This window comes from Uloborus diversus, chromosome 3 (genome assembly GCF_026930045.1).
Source record: "Uloborus diversus isolate 005 chromosome 3, Udiv.v.3.1, whole genome shotgun sequence".
NCBI classification, from domain to species: Eukaryota; Metazoa; Arthropoda; class Arachnida; order Araneae; family Uloboridae; genus Uloborus; species Uloborus diversus.
In genome coordinates this window covers 208,089,220-208,112,255 of record NC_072733.1, presented here as the reverse complement: position 1 = coordinate 208,112,255, position 23,036 = coordinate 208,089,220, and the positions used below count along the sequence as shown (strand labels likewise).

The window sequence follows — 23,036 nt, the reverse complement described above, 5'->3', positions numbered from 1 at the left end:
TTCGGGTTAAGAAATTTCGTTTTTTGAACCATTTAAAATTTCTTCAAGAGTGTAGGCGCAAGAAAATTATTCCGAAGTTTATTTCTTTGAAATGTAATTTACCACGTTCTGTAAAAATTGACAAAGTAATCTTTCGGTCGAAATTGGCTTTACTCAGAGCTTCGATCCAGGAAACTAGGAAACATTTATCGTTTATTGAACGTGAACTTTATGATTTACATCTTTCGGTTTCTAATTCCATTCCTAACTTTAACATTATTGACAGAAATTCTTGGTCTAGAACCCTTCGTTCCTCTGATAAACATCAAATTGTTTTGAAAAAGAAATTAGCTATGCTTTGTAAATCTTCTCATGTCGTTCCTCTTGATAATTTACCTGTTGTTAATAAGAATGTTGTTGTTAATCTTTCTAGCGTTCCATTAAGTAATTCTCAAATTGAGGCTCTAAAATGTAATGATAATTTTGCTGTGAGTGTTAATCCTTCTTTTTCAAAGCTTATTGCTCCTGTTGAGAAAGCTTTTAAATTTAGTGCCTTAACTTCCTCTCAAAAAGATTCGATTCGGCATCTTATAGCTTCTAATATTGACTTTAACTCGAAAATTTCTAAACCTGTATTTGCTAATACTGTTAGCCGTTCTGTTAAAGACTTAGTTTCGAATTCGGATCTGGTTGTTACCAAAGCTGACAAGGGTGGCCAAATTGTTGTTCTTGACAAATCATCTTATGTTGATAAAACTAATGATTTGATTTCCTCTGGGCCATATGTTGAAATTTCTAAAGATCCTAGTGATAAAGAGTTAAAAACTATTGCATCTGCTGTCAAGTCTGTTAAGTCTATTCCTTCAAATGTTAAACGCTCTGTTGTTCCATCTATTGCTAATTGTGCTAGATTTTATGCTTTACCTAAGGTGCATAAAGCTGGTATTCCTTTCAGGCCGATTGTTTCCAATATTGGTACGGCTTCGTACAAACTTGCAAAATATTTAGTCTCTGTGTTTTCTCCCCTTAGGAGTCAAAATTTATTTACTATTAAAAATTCTGTTGAGTTTGTTAAAAAAATTCATAGTTTCGTTCCAAATAATTCTTTTATGGCTTCTTTTGATGTTAACTCTTTATTTACGAACGTTCCCGTCGAGGGTTCATTGTTATGCCTTCGTAGAAGACTTTCTGAATTTCATTTCACCAATACGGAAATTGAGGATTTAATTTTCCTTACCCGTACTTGTCTTAAGCAATGTTCTTTTGTTTTTAATGGGAATTTTTATATTATGTCAGATGGTCTGGCTATGGGTAACCCACTTAGCCCCATTCTTAGTGATATTTACATGCATTATTTTGAGGTTAAGCTGTTCCAAAAACTGCAGTTCCAATTTTATGTTCGGTATGTTGATGATTGTTTTGTTCTAATGAACCAGAATCAGTTTGAGAGTAATGAGGTTTTATCTATTTTAAACTCCATTGATCCTCATATTCGGTTTTCTTGTGAGAAAGAACGGAATAATTGCATTTCATTTCTTGATGTACTTGTTTCTCGTACTGAAATTGGTTTTGAAACTACTGTTTATCGCAAACCTTTTGCTGTCTCTTTACCTCCTCATAGACTATCGTCTCATCCTCCAAATCAAAAATATTCTGCTTTCAATTCTTTTGTTTATCGCGCAATTAATATTTGTTCTTCGTCGGAACTTCTTAAAGTTGAACTTAATTATCTTAAAGCTGTGGCAATTGATAGAGACTATCCGCCAACTTTGATTGATTCCATTTATAAAAAACTTTCAAATAAATCCCAAACTAATGTTCTTAACCGAACCTTCATCAGAAAGAATTTGGTTGTTTTGCCATTCTTTCCATCGGTAAGCTATCAGGTTGCTAAGATTCTAAAACGTTTCCAATTCCAGGTGGTGTTCTCTCCTATTAATAAACTTTCTTTCTCTTCTCTTAAAGATCCTATTCACCCTCTTAATTGCTGTGGAATTTATAGAATTAATTGTAGTTGTAAACTTGCCTATATTGGACAGACTCGGCGCGCTTTAAAAATTCGCTTGAAAGAGCATCAAAATTATGTGAAAAAACAACAATTAAATAAGTCTAGTATTGCTCAACATTGTTGGGATTCGAATCACTCTTTTGATTTTAACTCTTATCAGATTATCCAAAAATGCCCCAATTCATCAGATCTTGACTTTTGGGAATCCTTTCATATTTTGAGGAACAGTTCTAACTTAGTTAACGATCTTAGTTCAGTTCCTTATTTTTCTAACATTTGGCTCCCATATCTTTAATACTCCCCTTTTTTCCCACTCATTTTTATCTATCTTCCTTTGTTTAATTTTACCTTTTTGTCTTGATTGACACCCCCCCCCCCAATTTTCTTCTATTTATCTTTATTTTTCCTTTTTTCGAATATTTTTTGTTTCTGTTCATTTTATTTCATGGTTTTCCATTTGCTTTTCCTTTCTTGCGGTTCACGGTTACTGACAATTTCTTTTCTTTTTGTTTAAGCTTCGGCTTAATCCTTGTCCAATTGAATTCTTTCTTTCTGGGTTCGTACCTAAGAGAAAGCTTCTGGCCTTTGCTTGCATTCCTATTGGTTCCTGATCGGTTTATAACTTTGTCATTGGTGTTTGGCTAATCCGCTGTTTTTATCTTTTAAGCTGCATGCTTATCTGCTCTTGGCTTTTGTCGGATGTCTTTTCATCCATAAGCTCATTATTTTTTGCATTGAAAAAGGCGTTCCCTGTAACGCCGAAACACGTGTCTGCTGTAATTTACAAATTTGTGCTTCTACTTACGTTGTTTGTTCTGACTTAACTTTTAAATGCTTTTTACGAAATATTCTATCTATATTGACGAACTTTTCTATTTATATTTGGTACTGAGTTATTGTCCATTTTATGTTCAAGTAGCCATGAAAAAAAGAGGATTTTTCTATAACTCAAAGTCTCATAAATAAAAAAATAAAAGAGATAAAAATATAAAAATTCAGACTTTTGATTACCTTGAAGGGTACAATTGATGAACCAAATTTCAAAAAAATACAAAAATGTGAGGGGGAAAAACTTTGGACTACTTGACATGGAATGACTCATTAAGAACGATTTTTATAAATTAGGAGTCAAAGGGTCAGAAATTAGTTTCTGGAAAACCAGATGGAAACTTTGTATTTATTTAATTAGCATGCAGTAATAATAAAAACAACTCTTGGTTTGTAATTTTATTTCCTTTTCCATTTGTTCCCATTTCATCTAGAAACAAATTAAATATATTTAAATTTAATGCGTGCTCTGGCTCGCGAGATTCATCTTAATATGAGGTGCTGACCTAAGGCAAAAAGAGGTTGGCCCCCTGTGTGAAACCAAAAAAACTTTATGGCGGACTACTGGAAAATTGTCCACTACAACGTTAATCGAGAGTACAATAAAATCTCCAGTGTATTTTTTCTATATATTCGGAAATTCATTTAACTCAGTGTGTGGTCTGTCCAACCTTCAATTAGCTGAATGAAAAAGTAACCTCATTCCAAAGGAAGAGTCGCAGATTCTGTAGACAGAAAATGATATGTTTGAAATGTTGATTAGAGGGCCACACACCATTAGAAAACCAGTTGTGAGTGTTTGTTTGCCTTAACTTTCGGATAATCATTTAGGAGAACATTAATGGAATTCAAAGTAATGGTCTAACCCAAAGTCCACATAAACTGTTGTGGACATTAAAAGTTCATTTTTAAAAAATAAAGGCACAAAAATGCCGTTTCTACTAAAAGTATTGTCCCAGATTTTCATTCGGCGACTCATTTGTTCTTGTGTGAAAACATCTGTTATGAAGCACAAGCGTAAGTTGTTTTGCAAAAATACATATTTTCGAACGTTTCAAGCTACAATAATTTTTCTATTCAAAAGCGTGAAAAAGATAGACATGGAGTGGTTGAGAAACCGCAAATTTTGGGTATTAGTACAGAGGTCGGAATGGCGGCCAGGACTTAGTGCCAAACTTAGGGTCCACTTTGGGCTAATACGGCCCTGTTTAAAATTGACTTATATATTTAAGAAGAAACTACCTATGTTTCATTATTTTAAAAAGTTTAAATTTAAACTTCTCTATTAGGTTTTAAATGGTAAAATAACTTTCATGATATTTCTTGCGGAACGCACTATGGTTACGTTAATATTTGGCAATTATGAAAATTTTATTTTCATACTATACATTATGAAGAAAATCCTACATTTTAATTCAGTCTCCCAAGCTCATAGTTTTTTTTTTTTTTTTTTTTGATAAAGGAAGGATAAAATTGTTTCGTAAAAAACATACAACCATTTTGGGTAACTTTGAGCCTTTCTGCCACTTCAAAAACTTTAGTATACAGCGTGTCCCTATTTAACCTGCAAGACCTCTATTTCCGCAACCTTTAGTCTTATGCATACTTTCAATTGCAAAAATAGTCAAAATAAGGAGAAAAGTTAATATATTGAAAGTTTGAAGCAAAAAAGAAAATCAGCGAAAAAATACGAAATCTACTTTTAATACTTTTTACCGTATAGGACTTTTATACGGACTTCAAGTCTCCTAACTTATATTTAGAGAAAAAAATCTTCATTAAAAGTTTGAAACGTGTGCCAAAGCTCAAAGAAATATTCTAGTTTAAAATTTTTAGGGACCGTTGCAGAAAAAAGATGAGATTCATCTTCTGCAATGGTCACCTTTATAATCCTTTTCCCTTACGTAGCTTATCACCCTTTCAGAGTAGGAGAGGTTGTCGAAGTAAAAAACAATATATATTTGCGTGATTCTCCAAAAGCCTGACATTTTTCGTACCAGAAGTTGTTTAAAAATAAAAGTGTTTAAAAAAATCTGTTTAGGCTTTATTAGAAAATTACTAAGAGAAAAATAGAGGAAACTCACTAAAACTATGCTACACCCCTCATGAAGGGGGTCAAATTTTCACACAGTGGGAGAGTGACAAAATGAGTTTTATCAAGAGTTACCAAAAATTTAGCTACTGTAACAAAAAGTAAATGTTGCCTGAATCAAAAAGTATGTTTAGTACTTGATAAAATAATATCTGTTAAGTATTAACATTATTTAAAATGTTTAAAAATAAAAATATAAGCTATATATCTGCTACGGATTGGTTGAAGAGGGTTTATTTTTCTAAAAATATCTTTCTATTAAATATTCATGCATGTCGTCCTTTTGGGGGGGGGCAGCCCCAAATGTTCTTTAAGTGTATATTTTTATTATTATTGTTATAATTAATTAAATTAACTGTCAGAATCATTAAAGTCGTCGCCGTTATCATTATCGACAACGGCTTTAGTATAGAATATAATTCTAAACGGTAATAATGTTTCTATCTTTTATTAATTCCCCTCTTTTATTAATTCTAACTTCCTAATTCAAAAAAGTATTCACCCAAGTCCTAAAAAAATTTTCAACTTTTTTTTTCAGTCAGAAGTTAAATTTAAAGTATCTCCTTCCCTGGTTCGAGCAACATAAAAATTAAAAAATGTGTAACTGACACTGCAGATCTTTTTCAGAAGATTCGTCAGAACAACAACATATAAAAAACCGAAAAAAGTAGAATTGTTCTACTGCAACATTTTTTTTTAATTCATCGTTTGTGAAAGTTAGCTAATTTTTTATCATAATCTTATTTTCTAGCTAATGTATTGGAAAAAAAAATCTTGTGTTCTACTAAATGTATTACAGGTAGTTTAAAAACAGAGTGTGATTTTTTTTTCTTTTTTTTTTGCGCCAGGAGAAGGACATTTTCCTTAAATAAGGCCTGTTACCAAGGCACAGAATTATATGTAAGGTTTAAAATTATTGTTATATTCTAAATTCTTAATTTAGTTACACACTACAGGTAGAATTATTTTTCTTTATTTATTTAAAACAGAAATGTTGTCCAGGAGAAAGACAGCAAAAATGTTACATACCCATTTTATTACATAACGCATATTTGTTACATAACGCAGTTTTGAACTTCAAAATTGTATTAAAAACAGCAAGCAAATCAGATCAACAAAATACTTTAAGGAATCCGTCAAAAATAAGTAAATAAATAAAATAAACTGCTGTAGTGCAGCAGATTCAAAACTCCTTCTTGGGGAAAACTTTAAAATGGTGTACCTTGAACATTTAAATAATTAAATTAAAGCAGTATTATTTTAGTTTTATTGAAAGTGCTCTTCCTGCATATTACTATACTATGTACTATTATAAAGTACACACATAGCATAATGTTGTAAAATACAAAGGTATAGTTTTTCAACATTTTGAAGTTTTACTTTGCTGCATTAAAAATGCATTACTTTTGTCAAAAAAAATTGTATCCCATTCCTGACGCAAGTTAATAATTATTATTCCTTATTTTTTGGATAACTGAGCAATACTTTAGAAATGTATCTTCCGTTTTATATTCAAAAAAAAAATCAGTAAAACTGTTGAAATGCTGCTGACGCAGATTGAAATGGAGAAATGGTGACTGAAAGTTATCCTGAATGACTAGACTCTTGTAGTTGACTTGAATTATCATTGCGTTTTCATCCTTAGATTGCACATGCTCACTTGTAGGTCATTGGAAGGGAATTGTAAATTTTACACTCTCTAACTTCATAGTTCCGTTAAGAGTGCTCTAAACTCAACGGAAGTAACTGCAAATATTCATTTTAACTCGATGAGTTGACACTTTTGTAGTGTTAAAACAGCTATGTTTCCATTATTAAAGCGGAATGAAATCCAAAAGCAGTTTTTTATGTCTAATACAAACTAAAGACAACACTGTAGTACAACAGCATTTACAGGGTGACAAGAAATAACTTGGACACACATAATAAATACACCATAATTTTAATGCTAATGAAAATATTACGACCAAACTTCAAAATAAATATGAATGCATTATTTCGTCTAATATATTTAAATTTTCAAAGTGGCTACCTTTAGGATTAATACAGAGCTATAAACGTGTCACAAAATTTTCAGCTCTGGAACGCAACTCACTTACTGATGTAGTTGATCCCATACCTTGCAGAAGGATTTCTTTTAGGATGTCAAAGTTATGAGGTTTAGCACACACCCTTGTCTCCACGATGAATCAAACAGAATAATCCATTGGGTTCAAATCTGGGCAATACGGTGGCTATTCTTGAGCTCTAACGAAGTCTGGAAAGTGGGTCTTACACCAATCTTAAGTGCCTGTGGGCAGGTGTGGAATCCTGTTGGAAGTTCCATCTTTTGTTTCCTAAGAACTTTTGTGACCAAGGTACGACAACATCTTCCAAAATGCGTTTGCGTTTCCATTGGGTTCAAATCTGGAGAATACGGTGGCTATTCTTGAGCTCCGATGAAGTCCGGAAAATGCTTCTTGCACCAACCTTGAGTGCCTTTAGCTCTGTGTGCAGGTGTGGAATCCTGTTGGAAGGTCCATCTTTTGTTTCCAAAGAACTTCTGTGACCAAGGTACGACAACATCTTCCAAAATACGTTTACGGTGTGTTTCTTGACTAATTTTATCCCCTGATCAACAAAAACAAGTGATATTTCCCCTCTTGCACATATCCCACCCCAAACCATTAGATTGGGGTCTTTGATGCCGTTCAACAGTGCAAAAAGTTCTTGGAGACAAGGGCGTGTGCTAAACCTCATAAAACTTTGACATCCCTAAAGAAATCCTTATGCAAGGAATGGGATAAAATATCAGTAAGTGAGTTGCGGCCCAGAGCCGAAATTTTCGTGACACTTTTATAGATCTGTATTAATCCTGAAGGTACCCACTGTGAAAATTTGTAAATCTATTAGACGAAATAATGTATTCATATTTATTTTGAAGTTTGGTCGAAATATTTTCATTAGCATTAGAGTTATGGTGTAGGGGAAGGTTGCCGTCAATGGACCGGTTCCATGACTAGACCGCGAAGATATTTCCCGTACGAGAGTTTGTGCCGACGCGTAATCAGTTTTAGTACCTTCCTTTGTCTGAAAACTGTCTACTGCAGAGTCGTCAAGTAGCTGAAATCACTTTATCATATTGTTAATCGGTCAGATAAGATTTCTACCATTATCTTACTAACTATTCAGATTTTCATTTAATTGTAACATGCTTTGAATATCACTAATAAACTAAACGTGAACACTGACTTAAGAGTGCCTTTTCCAGTACAATTCCTCATACTTCATGTTTCATCATGATTTGTCACAGCAGTAACTCCTATAGGAATATTCAAAATGACGTAGTTGCTATCATAGGACCGCTGGGTGTTTTAACGAATAGACCATCTGAGAAAGTGGTTCATTCGTAGAAAATTGCCAATATTGTTGCAACTTCAGCGCAATTACTTTTGAAAATTGCTCAATTGTTTTAAAATAAATAGGTTAATAATGAGAAAAAGTTTCTCGGTAATTCATGAAAACTCTTTTACTTTATTAAAATTTCAGCTCAATTTTTTTTTATAAAATTGATTAAAAATTCACAACCTAATAATACAGTTTCAAATACTTTTGTTGCTACAGAAAAATGTTAGTAAAATATCGCCAGTGGACAAGTGAGAGCATGTAACGTGCTACAGTTGCTTACAGAAATGGTGGCATAAACCTTAACGAAGTCTGTCGACAATATCGAGAGAGTCCTGAAAGCAACTTTAAACACTCGCACGGAATATAAAAACCGATTTGTTGTTACCTTAGTCACTTACTAGAAATTTAGGAGATAAGCCAACCGAAATAAGAATATAATTAGTGAATTATACTTTGAAACTAGAGAAAAGATGTTTCGGGATTTACTTTCGAAAAATTGAGGGAATTGGCCTTTCAAGAGGGTGAGAAAAATAACATTACCCACACATTAAATTAAGACAAAAAGTCTGTTAGTAGTATATTCTCTCGTAGTTTGAGACTTCAGCTTCAGGTTTCAATAATAAAATGGTCAATAAGTTCTTTGGCATTTTAGAGAGCATGTACAATCTTGTCTCAAACAAAAATTTTCAAAATGGATTTAACAAAATTCCCAACGGTTCAAAAAAGGTTGAAAAGATATTAGCTCAAGTGGGAAACGAGGTGTGATGACAACAGCTGTGTGTTGTGTGAGTGCTGGTGTTATTTTATGTTCCTCTTTTCCAAAAACAAATTATTTTAGAAAACAAATCTTTTTTTATATAACTTATTGTTATATGTAGTGTTTATTGTTCGTCTGTTATAAATATTTGTATGCTACGCATTAATTTTTTAGTTTGAGAATGTGGTCCATCGATGGAAACTCGATGGTCCATCCATAGCAACCGGTTGCCATGAATGGACCACATGCTAAAATATTTATTTTTAATTTTCATTCTTTACTGTTTATATTTATCATGAAAAGGAATATTATTATCAAAAGAGAAATATATTGAGAAATTGTTCCTAAAATTAACGAGAAAAATAAGTTGGATTTCCTTTCTAAAAAAATTGAAAACTGCTACGTGGTTCATTGACGGCAACCTTCCCCTATTATGTGTGTCCAAGTTATTTCTTGTTGCCCTGTAAAATCATTTCTCTGACGTTACGAATTCCTCTGAGCAAATCTTCTACTTTTATGCATATATTTAGCTGTGAATCAGTCTATTTTTGTACGTTGCTACAGAACTACAAACATGAAATGAAATTCAAAGTATCATTCCCTCCCCCCTTCCCCCCCCCATGCACTAAAACATATATTTTTATTCAACTCAAGTAAAATAAAAGTGTTTTTTATTTTTTGTTTACACTTTTTTCCATTAATCTAACTTCCGCTACTAGCGCTTTTGATACACCATAAAATTTTAAGCAAAAAACAACAATTTTCTGTACTTTGTTTTTGTACTCGAACAGCAACACTGAGGACAGTTTAATGTTTCTTTCAAATATTTAATTCGCAAAATCAATTTTGTCTTATTTTCAGAATTTAGATTCATGTGTATGTTTATGAAAACCGTCCGTTTTGTTCTTTAAATAAAAGTCAACTCATTTTCAGCTCCGAAACATTTCTTCATGCTTCTCACATTTAATAACTGATGTTATGGGAGATAAATACACAGCCGACGGTCTCAGAATGATACCAGTAATCAGGGGGCAAAATAGTTCATTATGAAAGTTTTAATAGGAATGCTTTTTATGGTACCACAGAGTTCGAAAATCTGTTTTTTAATGTTGTTTTACTACGAAGTAAAGGTTTTTAAAAGTTTTGCAGCGAAGTTCATTTTTTCCAAAACACAGAGGCGCCAAGCGTAAAATTATCAGAAATACGAACGTTCTATAATCACTATAATTATCATCATTCAAAGCATGGGAAAGAAGTCCGTCTCCAATTTGTATACTCGCTGACCCTCACCCTCTTCACAGGCCCATGACAGATATCTTTTTTTAACTTAAATGATTCTTTTTAAAAAAATTATTTAGATCTATAAGTTAGTAATTAACGTTACAAAGCAAAAATCGCAAAGAAAATGCTTTTTCACGATTGCAGTATAGAGCCCTTTCATCACCGCAAGAGCGCTCATCACATAACAGTAGAGGGTTGTTTTTTTTCTTGCGTGTTTGAAAATTATATCTTCATGTCTCATGAATAGAACCGGCAGTGGTAATTATTCGGATGAAAGCGGAATCAAAGAAAATGAAAATCAAGAAGACTAAAAGGAAATTCTTGCAGAAACCTTCTACTTTGAAGGGTAAATTTTCTTTTGCTGTTAAGGGGGTCCGGGACACAAAAATCCTCAAATTTTGCATTTTTTTTTTATAATTTGAAAAATTGCTCCGTTTTTTTCTGCTTAAGAGGACGTTTGAATCTTGTTTCTACCTTAAATAGAACGAAAGTTAGTTATTTTTGTTGCATGCATCTAACGAATGTGTACATAACTTTGAAACTTTAAACGCGTTTTTCTCCATGATGCAATTTTTCCCGATTTCTTGCATTCAAACTCTTATAAGTCAGGAACCGATAGAGATAAAGTAATGAAACTTGGAGCATATCTTTTTCAAGCAATTTACTTTAATTTTTATTCGGCGAATTTGAAAAAAACGTTTGCTGAAAAAATTATGATTTTTTTAAATAAAAGTATCTTCGAATTTTTCGAAATTTTTCTTCAAATATTTTTTATTTTTTATTGAATCAATGTTTTTAAAATCGCCGAATAAAAATTAAAGCTTAGATATTAGTGCATACTTTTTTGAAAAAAAATTGAAAATTGACCAACAATATTTTGAGTTATAGCAATTTAAAGCAACCCCATTTTTTTTTTTTTTTTGAAAAAACTAATTAAATTTAAATAAAAAAAAAATTTTTTTTCATATTTATGTCATGATTTTGCTTATTAAATAAATGATGAATCAGTTCAAAAAAAAATCAAAACTCTAAAGTACATAATAAAAAAAATTTCAAAATGTGTCCCGGACCCCCTTAAGGCATGGAAAAAAATTGTCATTCTGACAAATGTTTAAATAAGCTATAGGATTACCTAGAAAAGTAAATGGGGTATCGAACTTTCGTGTACAGAGAAATTAATTTCAATATTCAGAGAATTTCAATCTTTTGATGTCTTATTAAAGTGTGTTACTATTTTTTCGACTGATATATTTTACCTTTCCTGAAAAAAAAATAATCTAAAATTTTTAAAAAATTTCTATAGACACTAAAGATAATACTAAATTTTTATTAAAAGTGTGCTTAAATTTTCATTCCCGTTACTCAAGTACGTATCCAGGAAAAAATACAGAAAATTGATTCCAAAATGCCCGAGATGAATTAAGCAACCAAATAGGGTGAAACGCAATTCCGATCGGGATTACGTTCTCTTGATCTCAAACACAACCAGACTTTGCAAATACGGTGTAATACGTTAAATCACGAATTTAACTAGAACAGATAATATTAAAAGGGTTTTATTTATATGATTTTTTTCATTCTTTCACGTAATAACAAAGAAAAGAAGAAAAGAAAGAAAAGGAGGCCTAACAGCACACAAGAATATTGCTAAAACCAAAAAAAAAAAGATAAAATAATGGATTTGAACAGTAATGCGTTCAAATTTGAACAGTTCAAAGAGTTAAACAGTAGGCTGTATAGAGAATTTTGCAAGCTTCATAAATGTGAATGTCACAGGTAGGTTAGCTTCTGACAAGCTTTTGAGAGAGTTAAAAAAAACTTAAATGCAAACGTCTGCGGAAGAGACAAAGCTTTTTATCTTGAAACACTTGAAACATATTTCAGTCATTCCATGGGAAAATGGACATCTTGTCCCACACGTGACAGCTCATGCATTTCATTTAAATTTCTGATTTAAAATGGGTAATGAAACAGAATTTGATTGCTTAAGAAATTTCGCATTACCAGGAATTTTTATTTCACCGCAGTTCTACACTTTTTTTTTTTTTACATTTGCAACCTTACAACTGGAAACATGTGCTTGATTAAAAATTTCCCACTCAAAAGATCATTTATTAGAAAATGATGAAAACAGTTTAAAAAAAGCAATTTGATTTAGTTTTCTTTTTACGTGAAAGAGAAATATTTTACTTATTTGTTATTGTTTCAACAGTAGAAAATGTTCATTGTGGCGAAAAAACAAAAGCCTTTAAAACTAATTTTAGAGAAAATGGTCATTATGTTCTAATTTAAATAGTAGCGCGAGGTTTGAACACGTTGAATATATTTCAAATGATGAACAAAAATTCATAAGGAACGATGAAACGAATATCACATAGCAAACAGTTACGTTTCTCCGATGGAAAAAATAATAAACAATTAAATAAAACTGTTTAAAAAGTTTATGTTGGCAAAAAAAATTAATTACAATTTCTAAAAGTTGCAAAAGAAAACATACAATTTTCAAAAAAAATTCGTATTTTTGCCCCAGTACATATGAGACGTCCGGAGTTAAAGATAATCCAGTCCATGAACAACTTGGTCCACTTTAGCTCTAAACACCTCACATAAGAAGAACCCAGAGTGCTTCGTGCAGAATGAGGCGCTCAGAGGTAAAGCTGACCAAGTGATTCATGGGCTTGATCCACTTTAACTCTGAACGCTTCACATGACAGATAACAAAAAGCTTATTTTCAGTATGACGAGCTAAACAAAGCTTTGCGCTAGGGGATTTCCATTTCAAAGATCTTTAGTGACGCTTTTAATTAATTATGTTCTCCACGTGTAAAAATGTTTTTTTTTTTTTAATGTAAGTTTCGCTCACATTTAAAATTTCTCGTTACTAACTTATTTCTGAGGAAAAAAAAACATTACTCTAAGAATAAAATGCATCGCTTAATGTCAACTAAAGATTGAGATTTTCAACGTGCGAAAAATGCACTTCTTGAGTCTTTCTTAAAAAGATTTTAATGCAAAGGTTCATTCACTTACTTTGCGCAGACGATTTTTCCACGAAGCTCAAAACGACGAAGACACAGGAAAAAGTCTTAAATGATGACCACATACTTCTTTAATCTTAGCCCCGCTGGAATGCTAAAAAAAAAAGAGAAAGATTATTTTCAAAGCAGGACCATTTAACTTGGATTTCCTACTTCTTCTTTTCCCTTAGAACAAGAATATTTTCAGAAAATAATACGAGTTTTGATTTGAACATATTTAAGCACTTTTCCAAGTTGAGTTCTGCTCTCTCTGAAATTTCTATTCATTGCAAAATGCTTCTTTCTTTGGACATAACACAAGATGAGGTTTTTACTCGCTTGTAATTTTTTACAATCATGGGGGAAAAACGGTTTTCATCCCATGATTTCTAATTCCAAATATGTATAGATCACAAAACATTTCTTAGAAAGGTTATGAACATATTTTTTACATTTTACACTCTAAGCGATATCTTAATTTTTTGAGGCTTAAGAAACGATTGAACAAAAATGTAAATTGTTGTATAGGATATGTTTTGTTCAGAATAATGTATATTTATTTTTGAAAATATTTTAAATGTTTGATTTAAATAACTAAATAAAGTTATAAATCGTTACATTTCATGAACTAAAATGAGCCCTCAATTTCTTATTTCCCACTTAAAATTCGTCATATTTGTGTGAACGGTGCAAAGCAAAAAAGCAAGATTTATACCGACCGCACAAGTTAAATATATCAGTCTCTCGATAAAAGAAGTTTTATAACAAATAAATATTTTTAAAAAAAAATTACAATAGCCGCAGTTCTTATAACAGCTTTTGCTTGTGAAATGACAAGCAAATCCAGTACCAAAATGTACCGTTCTAATACCTCACTCAAGGCAGGAAGAGCTCAACAATTAATTATTGGCACTAAAGCTATTGTGAAAAGACGGAGAAAGGTACATGAAATTATTAGAAAATATAAGTAAATACTGCTTTTCAAAATTCGCATTCATAAGATTATGAATGCCACGCACCTTATCAATGAGATTTGGAGGTAGTGATTAATAATAATATAACGCAGGGAATGAAACATTTAATCAAGTTTTGTTTCAAAATTTTCTTGACAAATCTTAAGTGCAAGGACGGATATAAGTGAGGGGCGATCGCCCCTCCCTTGAGGGACCCTGCACAGCAAATTTTCCGAATTGAAGTCTTAAAACGCAAATGAAGGCTACCTTTGACAACATTAAGGAAATAAATTGGGTTCGAATTCAGATTTCCTTCTCGGAATTGAAGAATTGAAGTATCAAAGATACAATATCAGGCGGCTTTTAGTGAGGTTAGGAGAAAGGAGTTTGGAGGTTTCCTCCGGTAGATAAAAATAACTGCCCCTCCCCCCAAGCATGTATAAACCAGTCACGTAAGTAAATTAAAAAATCATCAATTCTTGAAAATTTCCTGGATCCGCTTTTGCTTAGGCGTTAGAAGTAAAAAAACTTCATTCGCAACAGATTTCGTTAGAAGTTAGCCATTTTTCGGACCGGAAAGTCTGTGGTGGCCTGATTAGATCCGCCACGGGAGGGTCATTGGTTCGATGCCAGCCTGTCGAAGATGTTCCGTACTCTCTAACTATAACTGATGCAAGTTAGATAAGCCATGGTCACAAAGTCCTCCAAATTTCCAATGCAAATCAATCTCTTCTGGACGGCGGACTCGAGAGTGTAGTCTAGTAGTAAAGTGGAAAGGAGGTTGCTGATTTCTTAATAAGTCTGTCCACGTTTAATATCTGGCTGTGAAATATTCTTATTGTAGGAAGGAAAATATATATATATTTTTTTTCTACAGCAGAATATTCCTATTAAATTAAATTCCAAAATGTTTTCGAGGCAGAGTTTTATTGCCGAGAAATCTTGTAACGTGTTTTAATTCACCTACACAGGGACAGAATTTACAAATGCCCAAAACCAAGTGATTCTTACCTAGCATTATCTTAAACACATGAAGCCTCATTTGTTTTTAGAGATCTGGCCGCTCATACTTTCTTTTAGGTTGACTTTAGTGAAAGAGCCAAGAGCGGTATCTGTCAGACAAAGATTTATAGCTCATTCGCCGATAGAAGATAGTAACTGACAGTTACAAGCACGCGTGAGCTGGCGAGTTACATAAACCTTGTTTTTCAGAAAAACAGCGCCAAACGAAGCCAAAGCGGCTCTGCAATGTAAAAACTTTTGGGACTCCCGCCAAAACATGGTAACCCACTTGTCTACTCCCACTATTTAATTTTACAGAGTGGAGGAGAGTTGTCATATCACTTATCACACACGAGACTGCCGCGTGGTACAGAAGCCGAGTTACTCCCGAATGGAGATCAGGTTACCAATTCCTGCTTGCCGAACTCATGATAACAGAGATTATTTATTACTTCCAACTGCGATAAAAGAAACATGGATAGTGGTGAGGATGGAGGCAAAGGAAGGTACTTGTGTGAGTTTTCAATAATACTCCCAAAACTTAGGAGAAATAGTTATCTCGAATGTTTTGCCATACTGAGGTGGGAAAACTTTTTTGGAAAAACGATCGAGAAATGCATGAGACAATCAGAGTTAAAGTGGATCAAGTCCATGTTCGACTTAATCCACTTTAGCTTTGAGCGCCTCATTTAACTCTAAGAACTTAGGGTTCTTATTATATAAAGAATTTAGAGATGAAGTGAATGAAGTGCTCACGGACTTGATCCACTATAGCTCAGAATGCCTCATATTTGAGTGATGAGTGAAATATATTTGAATAAAAGAGTTGAGTTCACATTAGTGGTTTACAAAACACTTGGGAGTGTCTTTCAAAACATTACAAAAGAAGTTTTTATGACTATGTATTGACACAGTAAAAAAGCTTTTTAATACTTGGGTAAAATCGAAGCACCGAAATAAAATACAAAATGAAAAGCAATGCAACAAACACTTGACATTCAAAAAGCAAATAGAAAATTTTAAATAGAAAAATTCAAATTAAAAATGAAACGTAAAAATAGGTAATGAAACATTAAAACTAAACAAAGAGCGTAAAAAATTAAATTAAAATGCAAAATTCTTACATTAAATATGAACCGCAAGATTTGGCTCAAGAAATTGCAAAATTAAGTTTTTTAAGCTAATAACGTGACTAAACATTCAAAGTTGAAAACACGTTTTTAATGTTTCAGTAAAAGTTGCGAAACATCAGAAAATGTCAAATAAATAATAAAATTATCTTACCAGGAGTTACCATAATGTGAACTCAAATCTTTCTTTAAACAAGCTTTTTATACATTGTTGAATAACATAAGAATTCTCAGAGATAATAAGAACTGTTAAAATCGGCGTTATAATATCATAAAGATACTAACATATGCAAAAAAAAAAAATGGATCGAAACATGATTCTAAAAACCACGGCAAAATAATATGAAAGAAATATATAGTTCACCAAAATTATAGAATTCCATATTAAGGGGGGAAAAATAGAGATTTAAAATATTGTAAGGAAAATCACATTAAGTTTAAAAGTTTGAATATTGAGAACAACGAACTGATGTTTGCATCACATGACTTCCTTTCACACCAATTTAATGTTATTTCCCCATTATTCGCAATTTTAATGTGATTCAATAGTTAACTTTCTCAAAATCACCAACAGTGGCCAAATTGAAACCAGATTTTAAAAAAAAAACACCCGCCAAATTTGTCACCAAGTTGGCGACAAAATTTGGCGACCAAACGACTGGCGATATATCGCCAAGTGTCCGCCAGATTAAAACACCACTTGAGTTTCATCGAAATTAACAATGATTTCCCCCCAAAAAGGTGCAAGAGACCCCTTTAGAAACACCCGAATGCAACCAAAAGGAGAGGTGCGCAACTATACCCCACTAGGAGTCTACGTACCAAATTTCAACTTTCTAGGACATACCGTTCTTGAGTATGTGACGCACATACGTACATACATACGTACATACAGACGTCACGAGAAAACTTGTTGTAATTAACTCGGGAATGGTCAAACTGGATATTTTGGGCAATTATACGTTCTTAGGTTATGCACGTGTGGTCGGATCGAAAAAAAACTCAACATTCATTTGGGGGTGAGCAAAATGGAAATTAAGGTCGATTTTTGAGTGAAAATTTTTTCGCGAATACGATACTTCCCTTTTTGTAAAAGAAAAATAAAAATATACCTTTATCAAAAGATTTGAGGTTTAAACCTTAAATGGAGGGAGAGAGTCTGATCATTGGCTTAACAAAAGTTTGGGGCTACGACTCCACGTCACGTGACTCAACAACGACGAATGGTTGACACGTTTTGCGTGAAGCTGCGAAAAAAAACCTGATTTCTTCCAATGCTTTGCTTTAAAATCTATCCCGTGACTTGGGGTCTGCGGTTCACGTAAGAAAAAGTCTTCACTCTCTCCATTTTATCTCTTCTCAATGGTTCAAACATAGTATCGTTTTTACTTCCTTTTACAAAAAGGAAGTATTGTATTGACGAAAAATATTTTCACTCAAAAATCGACCTTAATTTCCATTTTACTCACCCCCGAATGAATGTTGAGATTTTTTTTCGACTCGACCACACGTGGATAAGCGCCTAAGAACGTGTAGACACGCGAAATATCCATTTTGACGATTACCGAGTTAATTACAACGAGTTTTCTCGTGACGTCTGTATGTACGTATGTATGTGCGGAAGTGCGTATGTATGTCGCATAACTCAAGAACGGTATGTACTAGAAAGTTGAAATTTAGTACGTAGGCTCCTAGTGGGGTCTAGCTGTGTACCTCCCCTTTTGGTTTTGTTCGGGTGTTTCTAAAGGGGTCTTTGCCCCTTTTTGGGGGGAAATCATTGTTAATTTCGATGTAAACTCAAGTGGTGTTATAATTTGCCGGACACTTGGCCAGGACTACTATCGCCATTTTAGTCGCCAAACTGGCGACATATTTGGCAATTTTTTTTTTTTTTTTTTTTTATCTGTTTCAATTTGGCCACTGTTGGTGATATTTAGAGAGTAAACTATTGAATCACATTAAAATTGCCAATAATGGAGAAATGACATTAAATTGGAGTTAAAGGAAGTCATGTGATATCAAACGAGCTGATGTGTCACACATCAGCTCGTTTTTTTTTTTTTTTTCTTTCTTTTTTTTTTTCTTTTAATGCATGAAATGTTTACATGAGGCAGTGAGAAACAAAGGGATGTAAGTGGATATTTTCAAGTTTTGAGTAAAACACGTTGAAAGATGACGTCCTAGGTAAGGTTTCATTTATTTATTTTTCTAAATCATGCTGTACAGCAGCACCTACCAGAGCTACTAGTACTATCTCTTGCCCGAAGACAGAGGAGAGCTTCCTACTATTTGTACTGGTTATCTCCAAATTTTTAATTTTGGCACTTACTCGTACATCCCCTTTGCTTCTCACTGCTTCATATAATGTCTATTTCTGTATCTCAGGAAATGTGTGATGTACAGACGAATATATAATTGCATAGGTATAGCATGCGTAGTAGGGTGGAACGAAAAAAACAAAGTTTTTATTTTCGAATCGTAATAGTACGGAAAAGTTGCGATTGGTGAAGACTTACAAAACAAAACAAAGATTTTTAAAATCGGATAATATCTTCCGATCCCGCAACGAGCCTGAATATTTGAAAAAATGGAAAATTTCGTGTTTCCTTAGTGATTTTTCAAAAAATTTCGTTTTAATGTTTCTTTTTAAAGCTCTGAGATGGAAAAGTTACGATTGGTGAAACCTTCAGAAATTAAAAAAAAAATTTGAAATCGAATAATACCTTCTGATCCAGAACCAAGCCTAAAAACTCGAAAAAGTTGAGAATTTCGGGATTTTTCCGAGTTTTTAACATTTTTGGATCAATGTACTTTTTCAGGTTACAGAACGGAGAAGTTACGTTTAGTGAAGACTTCAAAGTGAAAAAAAAAATATCTTTTTGAAATAAAACAATATCTTCCGATCGCGCAACGAACCTACACGTTTGAAAAAATGTAAACTTTAAGCCCTTTTTTCAGCTTTTTTTTTTCTTTAACTTTTTTAGTTTAACGATCCTCATAAGTTCGGTATAAAATACTAATGGAAGAACGTTTGTTTATAAAACAAATGTGATATTTTATTACTAGAGCCTGCCTGTAAATTGTCCACATGGCCCTTTAATCCCGCGATACTCATATTTGTTTATGCCGCTTAGTACAGTGTATGCATCTAATACGCCCCATTAGCGAAATAAAGAACCGCAAAAATTTCACAGAAGGTGCCATTCATGCTTACAGAACAATTCAAACCTGTCGATATTTACCTGACAATCTAAAACAAGTTGTTTACTAGGGTGGAACGAAAAAAACAAAGTTTTTATTTTCGAATTGTAATAGTGCAGAAAAGTTGCGATTGGTGAAGACTTACAAAACAAAACAAAAATTTTTTAAATCGGAAAATATCTTCCAATCCCGCAACGAGCCTAAAAATTTGAAAAAAAAATGGAAAATTTCATGCGTTCTTAGAGATTTTTTAAAAATTTTGCTCCAACGTTTCTTTTTAATACTCTAAGACGGAAAAGTTACGATTGGTGAAGCCTTCAGAAATTTAAAAAAACGTATTGAAATCAAATAATACCTTCTGATCCAGGAACAAGCATGAAAAGTAAAAAAATTGAGAATTTCATCTTTTATAGTGATTAAAAATAAAATTGTTCTTGTTGTTTTTTTCCCCGGTGTTACAAGGAAAAGCCTTTAAAAAAACCCTATATTACACATAAACATTAATTTATTTCTTGACTTTTAAGGTATCTTCGAAACATGCAAAACTACCATTCTTTACAACAATGAAACATTTTCAAATAATAGAAAGTTATAAAATATTTACCAAATTTACAATCCAGTATACAAGTCTTATTGTTTTAAGTGTTAGTTGTTGAAGCTAATTTATAATCAGATTTTTTGGAAAATTCGGGCATAATTGATCTGGATTTCAATGTTGCTCTTATGTAGCCATCTTTTGATTTAAATCCACACACTTTGAGTGAAGCCTCCGTCAATAGCTTCACACATCTTTCGACAGCTTGCGTATGGCAGAGGAATAGTTTTATATCCCAGTCGGGTATAGTGCCTGTTACAATAAAATTTTCAATGCCTTTGTTAGGAACTTTTCGAAGAAAAGGTGGAGAAGATAGCTTTGTCGTGTTCCAATTAATAATCTCTGTGTAACCTTCTGCTTCGAAATTTAGAGATGGAATGACAAAGTTTCTAATGCTTTTGCCTTTAGAAACAGATTCTCTGGCTTTTAAGACGTTTTTTAAATGCTAGTTCTCTTACGTGCCCCCTTTCATCAAACACCATTGCCATTAATAGGTTTTCGGGATGCGCAAAGAAAGAGTTTCTTTCAATGACAGGGTAAACAACTTGTTTTAGATTGTCAGATAAGTATCGACATATTTGAATTGTTCAGTAACCATGAATGGCATCGTCTGTGAAATTTTTGTATTAGGTGCATACACTGTACTAAGCGGCATAAACAAATATAAGTATCGTGGGATTAAAGGGCCATGTGGACAATTTACAGGCAGGTTCTAGTATTGAAATATCACATTTGTTTTATAAACAAACGTTCTTCCATTAGTATTTCATACCGAACTTATGAGGATCGTGAAACTAAAAGAAAAAAAAAAGCTGAAAAAAGGGCTTAAAGTTTACATTTTTTCAAACATGTAAGTTCGTTGCGCGATCGGAAGATATTGTTTTATTTTAAAAAGATTTTTTTTTTTTCACTTTGAAGTCTTCACTAAACGTAACTTCTCCGTTCTGTAGCCTAAAAAAGTACATTGATCCAAAAATGTTAAAAATTCGGAAAAATCCTGAAATTCTCAACTTTTTCGAGTTTTTAGGCTTGGTTCTGGATCAGAAGGTATTATTCGATTTCAAATTTTTTTTTTCAATTTCTGAAGGTTTCACCAATCGTAACTTTTCCATCTTAGAGCTTTAAAAAGAAACATAAAACGAAATTTTTGAAAAATCACTAAGAAAACACGAAATTTTCCATTTTTTCAAATATTCAGGCTCGTTGCGGGATCGGAAGATATTATCCGATTTTAAAAATCTTTGTTTTGTTTTGTAAGTCTTCACCAATCACAACTTTTCCGCACTATTACGATTCGAAAATAAAAACTTTGTTTTTTTCGTTCCACCCTAATGCGTAGTCATTAACTTTAACTGACAGGTAACCCAAAGTCTGAAAGATATGGTGTGGTGGCTAGATGCCTGAATCCTTAAATTTTGTCTATAAAATTGTTCGCGAAGAGAACCATTAAAACGATGTTTGTTTTGAGCTTCTAACGTAGATATTAGATTTTTTAGAATTTTCAAAGATGAATAGCTTTTTATTTCTTTTTGACAATTTTCGAAACTGAAACTTCAAATTTTTGCATTTAAAACCGTAATATGTCACTTGCCCTTCTTTTTTTTTTTTTTTTACTTTTTCGTTTCTTTGGTGATATCAGAGATTTCATTTGCATTCCCACACCCACAAGCAGTCCTTCTCTGGATTCATTTATTATTTATTTGATTCATTATCTTATACATATATAGTCGGTTTTTTTTTTTTTTTTTTTTTTTTTTTTTTTTTTTTTTTGCTTCTGTCAAGCAATGGTAGGTATTATTTACCAATTTCGGTTCGTTAATTGATTTACTTTTAAAAATTGCTTCTATAAGTTTAGTTTTAATTTATTTTACTATTTTTTATTCCTTTTTTTTATTTTATAATTTTAATCACGGTGTCTCACTAATTAGAGTTATTTTACAAGCAGTGCTGGAACAAAAAGCAGATAGTTTTTGTAAAGTAAATTTCAGCATTTATTGAAACTCAGTAATGCTATTTTATTTCATCATTTTTAGTTTATTTACCGTTTTTTTATTTATTTTTAGTTTAGTACCTTTTGGTATTTCAGGTCAGCAATTAATAAGATAAGGCAAAATAGGTTTTCTTTGGCTTATTTTGTTGTTAGTGATTTTTATAACTCTCATTTTTTATTCATGAGTTCTAATATTTAGCAGTCATAAGTAAGAAGCAAAGGTTATTTTTCTGAGGGAAAAACTACTGATAAAACCAACTCAGTAGCGGAAAGATTTCAGGAAACAAAAAAGACAGCGTAAATGCAAAATAAAGATGAAATGGAAGTTAAAATTGTTTACTCAAAGTCTTTCAAGTGTGGAAAATGAAAAAGCTAACTGGAGCGGTCTGTTTAGCTATGAGAGGAAACAAAACTTCTGAAGCAGAAAGAATAAGATGAGGATGAAAGTATTAGAATCACCTAAACTACCCTAAAGGAGCAAATAGTTCAAGTTGGAGTAAGACAAATCAAAGAACAAGACAAATAAAAACCGCAGTACATTTACAAACTAACTACTGTAAATTCCGGAATAACGTGAAATTGAAAAACATTACTCAAAACTACTCAAACTATCCCAGAATTGCTCAGAAACTGATGAGAACATCTTAAAATCAAATAAAAATTCAAAGCAAATAAAGCTTTAAAACAAAGGAAATTAAAATTGATTGAAAAACTAAAATGAATAGTTTTGAAAAATTCAACAGTGGAAAAAAAAGAAAATATTTCCAAACAAACCAAAAACACCAAACTTGCAAAAAAAGACGGAATGGAAGTTAA

General features: G+C 32.4%; 1 protein-coding gene across 1 annotated transcript in view; it reads right to left on the bottom strand.

Annotated features, from left to right (window-relative positions):
* LOC129218541 (fibroblast growth factor receptor-like 1) overlaps positions 1-23,036 on the bottom strand; it is a 98,489-nt gene that overhangs the window by 46,317 nt on the left and 29,136 nt on the right. Inside the window, exon 3 of the mRNA XM_054852838.1 lies at positions 13,363-13,464. Coding sequence (XP_054708813.1) covers positions 13,363-13,435 — 73 coding nt within the window. The 5' untranslated portion in view covers positions 13,436-13,464. The remainder of the gene's footprint in view (positions 1-13,362; positions 13,465-23,036) is intronic.